This window comes from Tamandua tetradactyla, chromosome 5 (assembly GCF_023851605.1).
Source record: "Tamandua tetradactyla isolate mTamTet1 chromosome 5, mTamTet1.pri, whole genome shotgun sequence".
NCBI lineage: Eukaryota > Metazoa > Chordata > Mammalia > Pilosa > Myrmecophagidae > Tamandua > Tamandua tetradactyla.
Genome location: NC_135331.1, coordinates 92,145,134 through 92,158,924, shown reverse-complemented (window position 1 = coordinate 92,158,924; position 13,791 = coordinate 92,145,134). Strand labels below are relative to the sequence as shown.

At 39.4% G+C, this 13,791-nt stretch overlaps 1 protein-coding gene and 1 long non-coding RNA gene across 10 annotated transcripts in view; one reads left to right on the top strand and one right to left on the bottom strand.

Annotated features, from left to right (window-relative positions):
* FKBP5 (FKBP prolyl isomerase 5) overlaps positions 1–13,791 on the top strand; it is a 172,064-nt gene that overhangs the window by 141,004 nt on the left and 17,269 nt on the right. For all 8 annotated transcript variants that reach the window (XM_077161580.1, XM_077161581.1, XM_077161582.1 and 5 more), the window contains 2 exons: positions 6,072–6,162; positions 8,619–8,702. In XM_077161580.1, the coding sequence (XP_077017695.1) occupies positions 6,072–6,162; positions 8,619–8,702 (175 nt within the window). The remainder of the gene's footprint in view (positions 1–6,071; positions 6,163–8,618; positions 8,703–13,791) is intronic.
* The window catches only part of LOC143684538 (uncharacterized), a 117,298-nt gene continuing 108,491 nt past the window's right edge, over positions 4,985–13,791 (bottom strand). For both annotated transcript variants that reach the window (XR_013176068.1, XR_013176069.1), the window contains 2 exons: positions 7,819–7,928; positions 4,985–6,725 (listed from right to left, as the gene is read on the bottom strand). This is a non-coding gene — a long non-coding RNA (uncharacterized LOC143684538). The remainder of the gene's footprint in view (positions 6,726–7,818; positions 7,929–13,791) is intronic.

Sequence of the window (13,791 nt, the reverse complement as noted above, 5' to 3'; positions counted from 1 at the left end):
CTCTCCTCTTCTTTTTGTCAATCTTGCTAAGGGCCCATCAATCTTTTTTTTTTTTTTTTTTTATGTATTTATTTATTTATTTTTTTTATTTTATTTTTTTATTAATTAAAAAAAGAATTAACAAAACAATTAGAAATCATTTCAATCTACATGTACAATCAGTAATTCTTAATAACATCACATAGTTGCATATTCATCATTTCTTAGTACATTTGCATCGATTTAGAAAAAGAAATAAAAAGACAACAGAATAAGAATTAAAACAATAATAGAAAGAAAAAAAAAACAAAAAAAACAAAAACAAAAAACCTATACCTCACATGCAGCTTCATTCAGTGTTTTAACATAATTGCATTACAATTGGGTAGTATTGTGCTGTCCATTTCTGAGTTTTTATATCCAGTCCCGTTGTACAGTCTGTATCCCTTCATCTCCAATTATCCCTTCTCTTTTTTTTTTTTTTTTTAATTAACGGAAAAAAAGAAATTAACCCAACATTTAGAGATCATACCATTCTACACATGCAATCATTAATTCTTAACATCATCACATAGCTGCATGATCATCATTTCTTAGTACATTTGCATTGGTTTAGAAGAACTAGCAACATAACCGAAAAAGATATAGAATGTTAATATAGAGAAAAAAATAAAAGTAATAATAGTAAAATCAAAACAAAACAAAACAAAACAAAACAAAAACCTATAGCTCAGATGCAGCTTCATTCAGTGTTTTAACATGATTACTTTACAATTAGGTATTATTGTGCTGTCCATTTTTGAGTTTTTGTATCTAGTCCTGTTGCACAGTCTGTATCCCTTCAGCTTCAATTACCCATTGTCTTACCCTGTTTCTAACTCCTGCTGAACTCTGTTACCAATGACATATTTCAAGTTTATTCTCGAATGTCCGTTCACATCAGTGGGACCATACAGTATTTGTCCTTTAGTTTTTGGCTGGATTCACTCAGCATAATATTCTCTAGGTCCATCCATGTTATTACATGGTTCATAAGTTTATCTTGTCTTAAAGCTGCATAATATTCCATCGTATGTATATACCACAGTTTGTTTAGCCACTCTTCTGTTGATGGAGATTTTGGCTGTTTCCATCTCTTTGCAATTGTAAATAATGCTGCTATAAACATTGGTGTGCAAATGTCCGTTTGTGTCTTTGCCCTTAAGTCCTTTGAGTAGATACCTAGCAATGGTATTGCTGGGTCGTATGGCAATTCTATATTCAGCTTTTTGAGGAACCGCCAAACTGCCTTCCACAGTGGTTGCACCCTTTGACATTCCCACCAACAGTGGATAAGTGTGCCTCTTTCTCCGCATCCTCTCCAGCACTTGTCATTTTCTGTTTTGTTGATAATGGCCATTCTGGTGGGTGTGAGATGATATCTCATTGTGGTTTTGATTTGCATTTCTCTAATGGCCAGGGACATTGAGGGGCCCATCAATCTTATTGATTTTCTCATAGAACCAACTTCTGGTCTTATTGATTTTCTCTATTGTTTTCATGTTTTCAATTTCATTTATTTCTGCTCTAATCTTTGTTATTTCTTTCCTTTTGCTTGCTTTGGGATTAGTTTGCTGTTCTTTCTCCAGTTCTTCCAAGTGGACAGTTAATTCCTGCATTTTTGCCTTTTCTTCTTTTCTGATATAGGCATTTAGGGCAATAAATTTCCCTCTTAGCACTGTCTTTGCTGCATCCCATAAGTTTTGATATGTTTTGTTTTCATTTTCCCTCGCCTTGAGGTATTTCCTAATTTCTCTTGCAGTTTCTTCTTTGACCCACATTGTTTAAGAGTGTGTTGTTGAGCCTCCATGTATTTGTGAATTTTCTGGCACTCCGCCTATTATTGATTTCCAACTTCATTCCTTTCTGATCCGAGAAAGTGTTGTGTATGATTTCAATCTTTTTAAATTTGTTAAGACTTGCTTTGTGACCCAGCATATGGTCTATCTTTGAGAATGATCCATGAGCACTTGAAAAAAAGGTGTATCCTGCTGTTGTGGGATGTAATGTCCTATAAATATCTGTTAAGTCTAGCTCATTTATAGTAATAATCAGATTCTCTATTTCTTTATTGATCCTCTGTCTAGATGTTCTGTCCATTGATGAGAGTGGTGAATTGAAGTCTCCGACCATTATGGTATATGTGTCTATTTCCCTTTTCAGTGTTTGCAGTGTATTCCTCACGTATTTTGGGGCATTCTGGTTCGGTGCGTAAATATTTATGATTGTTATGTCTTCTTGTTTAATTGTTCCTTTTATTAGTAGATAGTGTCCTTCTTTGTCTCTTTTAACTGTTTTACATTTGAAGTCTAATTTGTTGGATATTAGTATAGCCACTCCTGCTCTTTTCTGGTTGTTATTTGCATGAAATTTCTTTTCCCAACCTTTCACTTTCAACCTATATTTATCTTTGGGTCTAAGATGTGTTTCCTGTAGACAGCATATAGAAGGATCCTGTCTTTTAATCCATTCTGCCAGTCTATGTCTTTTGATTGGGGAATTCAGTCCATTAACATTTAGAGTTATTACTGTTTGGATAATATTTTCCTCTACCATTTTGCCTTTTGTATTCTATATATCATATCTGACTTTCCTTCTTTCTACACTCTTCTCCATGTCTCTCTCTTCTGTCTTTTTGTATCTGACTCTAGTGCTCCCTTTAGTATTTCTTGCAGAGCTGGTCTCTTGGTCACAAATTCTCTCAGTGACTTTTTGTCTGAGAATGTTTTAATTTCTCCCTCATTTTTGAAGGTCAATTTTGCTGGATATAGGACTCTTGGTTGGCAGTTTTTCTCTTTTAGTAACTTAAATATATCATCCCACTGTCTTCTAGCTTCCATGGTTTCTGCTGAGAAATCTACACATAGTCTTATTGGGTTTCCCTTGTATGTGATGGATTGCTTCTCTCTCGCCACTTTCAAGATCCTCTCTTTCTCTTTGACCTCTGACATTCTAACTAGTAAGTGTCTTGGGGAACGCCTATTTGGGTCTAATCTCTTTGGGGTGCGCTGCACTTCTTGGATCTGTAATTTTATGTCTTTCATAAGAGTTGGGAAATTTTCAGTGATAATTTCTTCCATTAGTTTTTCTCCTCCTTTTCCCTTCTCTTCTCCTTCTGGGACACCCACAACACGTATATTTGTGCAGTTCACATTGTCCTCGAGTTCCCTGATACCCTGTTCAAATTTTTCCATTCTTTTCCGGATAGTTTCTGTTTCTTTTTGGAATTCAGATGTTCCATCCTCCAAATCACTAATTCTATCTTCTGTCTCTTTAAATCTATCATTGTAGGTATCCATTGTTTTTTCCATCTTTTCTACTTTATCCTTCACTTCCATAAGCTCTGTGATTCGTTTTTTTCAGTTTTTCTATCTCTTCTTTTTGATCAGCCCATGTCTTCTTCATGTCCTCCCTCAATTTATCGATTTCATTTTTTAAGAGGTTTTCCATTTCTGTTCATATATTCAGCATTAGTTGTTTCAGCTCCTGTATCTCATTTGAACTATTGGTTTGTTCCTTTGACTGGGCCATATTTTCAATTTTCTGAGCGTGATCCGTTATCTTCTGCTGGCGTCTGGGCATTTAGTCAGATTTCCCTGGGTGTTGGACCCCACAGGTTGAAAGATTTTTCTGTGAAATCTCTGGGTTCTGTTTTTCTTATCCTGCCAAGTAGGTGGCGCTTGTGGCACACATTTGTCTACGGGTTCCACCAGTGACAGTTACTGTGGGTCCTTTAACTCTGGAAAACTCTCGCCGTAGGAGAGGTTCGGCAGCCGAAGCGTCTTGGAAGAGTGCCAGCCGGCCCGGGGGTCCGAACACAGGGAGGGTCGCCGGCCGCCACAGCACGGGAGAGTGCCCGACCGAATTTCCTAGTCGGCCCGGGGCGCCAAGTGTGGCGGGAGGGCGCCAGCCGTCGCCGCCCGGGAGAGTGCACTGTTCCCAGCCGGACCTGGGAGTCACGTGTTTGGAAGGGACCCCCCGGTCACCGTTCTCCGCAGTCTGGGGATTTCCGACCCAACTCTCTCAGTTGGTCCGGGGGGCCTCGCGTGGTGGGGGCGCCAGTCGCAGCGGCCCAAGGGGACCGCCTGCCCAATTCTGCCAGCTGGCCTGGGTAGGAGGAAGGAAGGGACTCCGGCCGCTTGCCGTCCTGCCCGGGAAAGCCCGCGCCCCTCGGTGATCTCACCGGAGCTGGTTCTCCCAGACAGTCAGCCGTTCCAGGATGGGGTACGCCATTCCTTTGATCTCCATCGTGGCTCCGGGAGCTGCTCTGTATTGTCTCCACTCCCCCAGTAACTGTTCTGGAGGAGGAAAGGTGAGGGTGGCAAGGCTGTCGAGGCCAGTGGCGGAGGAGCCAGTGAAGGCAGAAGAGGGCACGGTGGTGGTTGGAGAGCCGCCAGAGCAGGAGGGGGAAGAGGGGAAAGGAGGGCGGGCGGGCCGGCTGCTGCGGGGTGTGGGCGCCGCCTCCGGGCCGGCGGACAAAGAGGGGAGAGGAGGGCCAGTATTGGTTCTCTTGACATAATGGGCTGGATAATTCTTTTGAGATGGAGGGCTGTCCTGTGCATTGTAGAATGATTAGCATTATATCTGGCCTCTACTTAGTACACTCTAGTAGCTCCCTCCTCATAGTTGTGTCTTTAAACATTGCCAAATGTTTACTGGAAGGAGGGATTGCAGAATCACTCAAGTTGAGAATCACTGGTCTAAGGAAGTGCCAGATCATGTGTTTGCTTAGCACAGGACTCTGAATATAACATGCGCTTAGTAAGCACCTGCTTAATAAGGACTCACCTACCTACCTTAGTTCCCAATAGTTAAATTTTTGACAGATGGGCAGAAACAAGATAGTAGATCTATGGACCTAAGAGTTACAAGTAGAAAACTAGTGACCACTTCCTGAAGTTGCCACTGGTTAATTATGTCCTCTTTCTTTTATTTCCTTACTGAGGATACCATTTGTCCTGCTGTTAAAACCACCCCACCCTATTCCTAGCAGCTTTCCTTGAGTCTCTCTGCCTTTCTTTAGATTCAGCTTCCATTTTCTTGGAACAGTAGAGGTGGGTAAGTAAGCATTTTCTTCCTGGAGGGTTCAGGCAAGGGTTAAAGAAAAGTGCTGCAAGCAAAAAATATGTGTTCTATCGTCTTTTCGCCCCAGAGTAAAGTGGAGGTACTAGCATCTACCTGGTTTTGGCATCTTTCAGTCCATTCCCTGAAAATATGAGAAAAAGAAAAGACAAGTATGTCCTAAGTTTTTTTTAATACCATTTCATGTATTAAAGAGTAGTCTGGTTTGAAAGACAGGAGCTGAACATCTTAGTATACTCTGGGCATTGTTCTAGACACTGGGAAAACATCACTGAACGAGATTAACAAAGGTCTGCTAGAATTTGTCAAACATCTTAAATGATCCTAAAAAACAAGTTTTTATATCTTAAGCTATTTTAGTAAGTAAATTTTGGCTAAAAGGTATGGAGTTTTGCAGTGTGATAGCTGTAGAGCTATATGAGTATGTCTTTTAATAACCTGTTATAGCTTGTTATTTTTTATTATATATTTGTAATATCATTGAATTAATTTTTAAATTTCCTCATGTATAAGCATCCCTCTCCCTCATTTATCTGACTGGCAATGGTACCACTGGAAGGTGTCAGTACTCAGTGGCTGTGTCCTTCTCTGTCCTTCACTGATACAGCTCAGGGGAAAAGTCCTAATATCCAAATAATAGCTGCTTTATAAAAATAAATACATTCAAAATCAAGCAGAAAAAAGACGGTGACATTTAAAATTCACATTAAGCAAGCTGTCTTAGGGAGCACAGGTGTTATATTACATGTAATATGAAAAGACAACTAAGTTGAGCCTGATTTCTAAAAAAATCACAGCAGTGGTACTTCACACTGTATCTTCTGATCAACATCTGCTTTGTCTTCAGGGTCTCTGATGTGAGTAGCTTGCAAATGATAGGTCTATGGTAATGTGATGTCTCAGGATACTGAAGGCAGTACCTCGAAATATACTAGTTCTTGTAAAGTTTTATTTTTTACTCTTCATTTCAGATATGGTTTTGGAGAAGCAGGGAAGCCTAAATTTGGCATTGAACCTAATGCTGAGCTTACGTATGAAGTTACACTTAAGAGCTTCGAAAAGGTGAGAAAATACCAACTTATCTAAAATCATAGATTTCTTCTCCATTTGCTTCCTATAAATCAGTACCTTATATTACTAGGTGGGTAGACGGATGGGGTTTGTTTGTTTGTTTGTTTGTATGGTGTGCTTTTCATTATTGAGTTTGCCTCCTGTCTATGACACTGCTACTAGAGTATGGGACAACTGATATAGCACAGCTGATACACAGCTAAGAAGCTCAGTGTTCTTATTTTGTTCCTGTGTGTCAGCCTCTTTTTTTCTTTTTAAACTATTTTTGGGTAGAATCCAGGACTTGTTCCTTTATTTGTTCCTAGACTTGTTCTTTTTGTACATTTTTGCTCTGGGTTGAGGACAAAAAGGGTTCACATTCTGCTAAGAGGCTCCTTGGAGAAAGTGAGGTGCAGTTTTCAGTGCTGAACAGCTTGTGCCTTTCACAGGAGTCATGAAGAGACTTTCTTGGTAGCTCTAAGTTATCCAGTGTGCAAGGCCTCATGAGCCACCAGGCTTTATGTCAAGGGACGCAAGAGACAAACATGCCGGTCTTATGCCTTTTCTTTTCATTCCTGTCCAAATGGAGAAAAAAGTTTGTCGGTTACCTTGAATTCCAGAAACGTCCCCCCTTCTTGAGCAGCCAAGGAGGCCTGCCTCTGGAGGCACCCAGCCTAGGTGTGAGTGAGTGAGCACAAATCCTGTGCCTGAGCTAGGTGTGCTGTCATCTTCAGCCATATCCCGTGTCTCCCAAGACTCACCCTCCTCGACTCCTCAAGGACTATTCTTTGTATTCCTTTTCCATTCCCTCATGGTGCTTATCTCCATATTTTGTATATTAAGCTTTTTGACTGAAAGTAAAGTCATTTAGATTTAATTAGATTCAGAAAGGGAATCCTTGTACTGTGGACCTGTACTTTAAGCTAAGAAAATGATGGGAGGACTGACTGCTCTGGGATTCCTTCCCCACAGTGATAATTCTGATTTACCCCTCACACTTTATGTTTTCCAAAACAAACACATGTCCTTGTCCTGACTGCTGCTTGCTGTCAGGTAACCTCTTCTGAAGGCCTGCTAGCTCAGCATTGATTTTTCAATGCTGTCTTCATGACATGTAGTTTTTTTATTGTAAAGAGAGAAAAAATAATCTTTAGCATATGGTTATTTAGGCTCCCCTATTTCCACTTATATACAGTAACCCCACCCCCCACCCCTTCCTAGCCATGGTCCAGAGGACAGAGCTTCTTTGAGACCTTCTCACTTTGGTACACCCGTGGGCCTGCCCACTGTCATCGCTCCAAGGGTATATTCTGTATGACATTGCTGAGTATATTTGAAACCATGGGAAGGTATGTAATGTTTCTGGGGACAATGAGATTTAATTCTCTGTCTTATAGTATAAAGAATATATTTATGCCCCTGAAAAATTGAGGCCAATTTAAAAATGCAAAGGACCCTTGCGACTAGGTTTTTAAATAATTGAGCTAAATTATTAGGAAGCAACCTGGGGTGGCCAGAAAAACTAATATTAACCCTCTCATTATTCCTTTAAAAAGAAAACAAAAGGCAGTGACACCAGAAATGTATCAATAATTGTCTTTTGAATAAAGAGAATTTTGCACTTATCCACTTAAATGTCATAATTCATATATAATGAAGAGTACTGACCATGGCCACTGTCATGTTCCCTAAAGCATCTCAGATTGTTCTTTTGACTCCTTTGATCCTTCTTAATTCATCTGATCTTACAGAAAGTGCAGTTGACTCTGGATTTGTATCTATAATTGTAGAGAGTAAGATATACTTTATAAACTTGCATATGATCATGAAATCATTTATTTATGGCCCTAAGTGATATTTTTGCATCAGCTTTACCCTCCCAATTATGTTTTATTTGAAACTCTCTAAAAGTATATCTACAGGTTGATACAATTTGGAGGCTTCAGTATATCTGCTTATTTGGGAGAGGAGAGACAAGTACATGACCTGAAATTTTGAAAATATATGAATATACAGCAGTGACTTAACTATAGTAGTGTCCCCATTTAGAGCTGCAAGACTGAGGCTTGAGAGAAAACATTTGCTAAAATTATATTAGCAGTTTAGTGGAGAGGTTTGCAGGCATGAAATAAGGGACCCTAGCTTTCATTTTGTGGCTGCGCCTTGTAATTTGAAAGTTGTACTCTTTAACAGTCCATAGCAGTTTGTGTTCCTTACTGTGTTTTTACCTGCTTCCCTCTTTTGGGGCAGTATGGGTCAGACTTCAGTTTTGTTATCATGGAAAGTGAGTTCTTGAAACAAGATAAAGAGCACTAGTCCCTAGCAGTGAATTGGCAATGGTGCACAATTTTAAAAGCCAGTTGAGGTGTGAGTTAACCTTTAGAAGTAGCTGCTGTTTGTTCTTAAAGGCATCATCTGATGCCCTTCCTTTTCTGTTCATTTAACCATTGTCACAAATTTACACATAGGCCAAAGAATCCTGGGAGATGGATACCAAAGAAAAATTGGAGAAGGCTGCCATTGTCAAAGAGAAGGGAACCATATACTTCAAGGTGTGTGAGTCCTCTACAATCTTTTCCATCTCACAGAATTTACTCCTGTCAATGAATTGTGCTGATATTTCCTGCTCTGAATTTTATCAACCCTCTTCTTGGTAAGAATAAGCCTGAATTTTTACAAGTTTGTCATTTCAGTATAAGAAATAGTGGGAAAGAATGAGTTAATATGACCAAAAACAATGCAGATACCTTTTTAATATATTTTTCTTCAGATCGTAACCTTCCATTAAAGGCAGATCAAGTCTGGCTAGCCCACCCACTACTATATCCCTCAAGGCAAGAGCATCTTGCTTGCTACATAGTAGACATTAACGAGTGTTTGTGGAATGAAAGAATGGATGAATAGAATGATTGTTAGCAAGTGAGAGAATTCAGGGGCTAAGTTTCACATCATTCTTTCCAATGTTTTGATGAAGTCACTGAGGTACTTGACAAAAGGAAAGAGAATATGCACAGATTTCCAAAGAAGCTGCCAGAAGGAAAAGATTAATTTCGTCTAATGGTCAAGATGATCTCTGCCACACTTGCTTTTATGAGAAATCTTCAGAAATTCCTGAATAATATTCATCTTAGATTGTTTCTCTGAGCAACTGTTATAAAGACATGCTGTTGCATTTACAGCCTCTTCTGGAAGGAGAGGAGGCAATATAACCTGTGTTAGTTAGATTCAGTTGTCAACTTGGCCAGGTGAGCATACCTAGTCTTGTTGCTGAGGACATAAGCCAATGGTGCGTGAACCTCATCTGTTGCCAATTACATCTGCAGTCAGCTAGGAGGCGTGTCTGCTGCAATGAGTGACGTCTGACTTAATTGGCTGGTGCTTAAATGGGAGATTGCAACGTAGCACTGCTAGAAGCTCAGCCCAGGCCTTTGGAGATGCAGGAAGAAGTCACCCCGGGGAAAGTTGCTGGAACCCAGGGGCCTGGAGAGAAGACCAGCAGAGACCATCCTGTGCCTTCCACGTAAGAAAGAACCTCAGTGGAAAGTTAGCTGCCTTTCCTCTGAAGAACCAACAAAATAAATCCCCTTTTATTAAAAGCCAATCCGTCTCTGGTGTGTTGCATTCCGGCAGCTAGCAGACTAGAACATAACCTAAATGAAACAACTACAGAATTATGTAAGAATGTATAATCTGCCCAAAATTAACCCAGCTAGAGGGCAACATGTTTGGTTAATTTTTTTCAAACTTTGATTTAGACCCATAATTGGGTCATGAAATCTATTTAGTGGAAGTATTTTGCATTATATTGTAAAGATAAATTTTGTTTTATAAAACATTTGCTTGGTTGTGTGTGAGTGGGTACTGCATGATATTTTAAAACATTTCTTACTATGGGTTGTGATCAAACAAGCTTAAAATCCATTGGCATCAGTAATATAGATAGTATATCATTATTTATATTTATGCATTTATTTGTTTATAATTATTTATTATAAACAATAAAATACTGTATGGGTCAATAGAGAGAATTGGGGTGTAGTGGAATGATCTCAAAATGGGAAATCTGGTCTCTGACTTTCTAAGCAATTCAGTCATTAAAGGTCCAACGAAGTTATTTTTTCCTGTGAAAAATGAATGAGTTAGACTAGATGATCTGCAAGTTTCCTTCCAGACCTAAAATTTTGTGAGCTTCTGAACTCTCAAGAACAAGTTTGATTTTTTTTTTATTAAAGATTCTAGCTGAGATATATTGGCTACTTTTAAACAATTCAAGTAAGATTTTGTATACCTCAGTACACCGAAGTAAAAAGAAAACTTTCTGTAAAATTCCTTAATATCATAGATCCTGAACTCTGTTTCCTGTATTCCTGGGGGGTGTATAAAATTCTTGAACTGTATATTTCCCAAACTTGCTAATTAGAAAATTAACAGTTTGCAGGTTTCGAATCTTTTGGCATTTGACTAGAATTATACCAACTCATAGTAATAAAATGGCTATTCAAAAGCTAATTTGGTTACTGATGACACAGAAATTTGGGGAACATTACTGGTAATGAAATAATGTCATCAAGCTTTGTGTCATTTATCATGCCCTAGATATATACAGAGAGATGGGCAAAATTAGGTGATCAGTAGCAGAAAGCAGTGCTTAAGTATTATTTTATTGCTTCTAGCATGACAACTGCAACAGTGATTTGTGTATTTCATAATATTAAGAACCTTCTTAGAATTACTGATCTTTGGAAAAAATCTGGATCAGCAGTCACACATACGGAACAAATTAGCTTTAACATGCATTTGATAGACAAAATCTTTCAAAACAATAGTCCATTAGGAAAGAATTAATGAAAGGATGAAAACCCCTGACCGAAGACTTTTCTCCCAGAATGTCTCTGAACATTTTGTACTAAAAGCTTCCCTGGAGGCATCTTCTTGATTATAGGTAAAAGATCTCTCTAGCAATCATAATTTTAGCTGCAAGACTTGTCAAAACAGTTGGTGGATAGTTTCCTGTACACATTCTCTTTCCACATTTCAGGGCAGGTTTCAGTCTGCCACACTGCTTCCCAGGCCTCAGTCTCTCCAGGATTTTGACTTGGTACATTTACACACCTGCCAAGTCCAGATGAGAGGGTGAGAGCAGAGGCGGGATGGGGTTTAAAATCTGTTTCATGCTCCCTGCACATTGGAGCTCCATTTCTATTGATCTGTGGGTTTGGTTTACACCTAATTGAGTAAATCTTTCCCCTTAGTAGTATTTAATTGTACTTAGCTTTTAAAAGGGAATGATTTTGCTCTGCAGGTTATAAAAATCCTCAGTTCAGCTTCTGAGCACTATCAAGGAGAAAAGTAGGAGAGCGCTCTCTTTATTTGGCTCTGAAAATAATTATTAGGCACAGATAAGAACATGATATTATGTCAGGCATTTTACAAGCCAAACCGATGTGATTTTTGCCCCCATAGCTGACAGTATGCTGCAGGACAAGAGCATTATCTGTCATACCTGCTTAGCAGTTCAGTTTTCTGACTTGGAGGCTGAATGGTAAGAAACCTGAGGATACTGCTGAGCTTCCCTTAGTGATATGGGATTCTTGCGCCCTCTTGTGTTCCTCTTGGGAAGAAAGCATTCTGTTCTTAAATCCCTAAAGCATGCTAAGTTTATAGCTGTGTAAGTTATGTTTTATATAGCCGTTTTCAGACAAACCAGGCTTTGCTATGTGTTAACCACTTTTGCTGAACCAAGGGAATGAGATTTAGAAACAAGTTATTGATGGCTGTGGGAGTTTAGGTTTACAGGTATTATAACTCCTGAGAATAGAGTCTCCCATGTCTTTTTTTCCTCCTTCCTTCGTCTTTTTGTTCAGGGTTTCTCAGCCTCTGATCTCTTGAAATTTGGGGATAGACAGTTCCTTGTGGGGGGTGGGGGGCTGTGCTCTTACCCTGTAAGATGTTTGCCAGCATCCCTGGTCTCTACTCACTAGATGCCAGTAGCATCCTCTAAGTTGTGACAACCCAAACTGCCTCCAAACATTGCAAAATGTCCCTTAGTAGGGGATAGGGGAGGGATTCACCCTGGTTGAGTACTGCTGTTTTAGTACATCAGAAGTAGGACTGCCGCAGAGCAAGGACTTTTGCCCATTGGATGTTGAGTTCTAAATAAAAGAATAAACACATTTATATATGAAAAAGCTTTCAAAGAGTTGAACTACTCTACCACAATAAGAGAACTAATGTGATTTTTTTTTTTAAGAACCACAGCATTCTACCACTTTCATTATTCAGAACCTTCTGAAGTGATAAGGTCTGGAGGTCCTTGTCCTTCCTGGCTCCTCATTTCTTTTCTTTTCTAATATATTGCTAGAGTCCTCAGAAAACTTAATATATATATTAAACATAGAGGAGGAGGAGGAGTGGAAGGAGAAACTAGGCATGAAGGTTGAAATGCCTGTTGCCACCTAATCTGAATGAAATTACTTTTGTACCCACAGTCCACTTTTGTTCCCAGTGTTAGAATGTCTTGTTTGCTTTGATTCCATAATTATATTCTTTTGACCTTAATACTTATTCAGTAAACCCTTATTAAAGAATTCTTTGTGCTAAACCTTGGATATGCCAAAAGGGACTGGACATGCTCCCTGTCCTCACGTAGCTCCCAGTCCAGTGGGAGCAAGGCAGCAATGGTGAAAATGCCAAACCCTAAAACTGATGAGGGCTTTATTCTTGGGGTTTTGTTTTGTTTTGTTTTTTTTGTTTGTTTTCATACTGCCCAAAAAAGGAATGGTAGGCCTAAGGCAAAATGGCAAAATTCAATATAGTTTCCTCAAGTATCTTGGCATTTATTGTAAAAGGACTTCATGTCGTGTTCTTATAACCAATTTGTATCATTATTTCCTGAGTCAGGGAGGAAAACAGCTTTCATTTTAATGCGCTTCTCCTTCATAACACTTCAGAATCCTTTTGTGCTGCCTTCCTACAACAGGACTGGTGAGCTGTAAGTCTTCCCTCCCCTAGACAACTATCTTGTGAAGAGGGATGTTCAGGAAGATGTAATGGAGTCAGGCCCAGGCCTTCTGGGGAAACAGACCTACCCATCCTCATCAGCAGAAAATCTGGTTTCCTTCCTCCAGGCAGAGCCCGTTCCCTCTGCCAGCCACTTGAGGTTCGGTACAACCTCTTAGCCCTGGCTTCCTCATGTGGTCTGTAACTACTCTGTGATTTTTCTCTTATGCAGAGTCATCAGGTAAGGGTGGGGGCCTGATGGGGAGACATAACTCTACCTCAAGATATAGTCACTGCTTTGACGGTGGTGAATCCTAATGGTGTAGATTGCTCATTGGTCAAACATTGGATTTAATGTCCTAATGAGTCTGGTTCTTCTTCTTCCACCTGACAGCATGTATCATCTGTTTTTAAGCTTAAAATCACCTCCTATAAAGGATATCCCTCAGCTGTATACCCATTTTATTTGTGTATTTACCAACTAGCAATCCTTTCTTTCACTCATGTTTAAACAGCAAGAAATACATTGTCTGCATTTGCACACCAATGTTTATAGCAGCATTATTTACAATTGCCAAGAGATGGAAACAACGCAAATGTCCATCAACAGATGAGTGGCTAAACAAGCTGTGGTATATACAT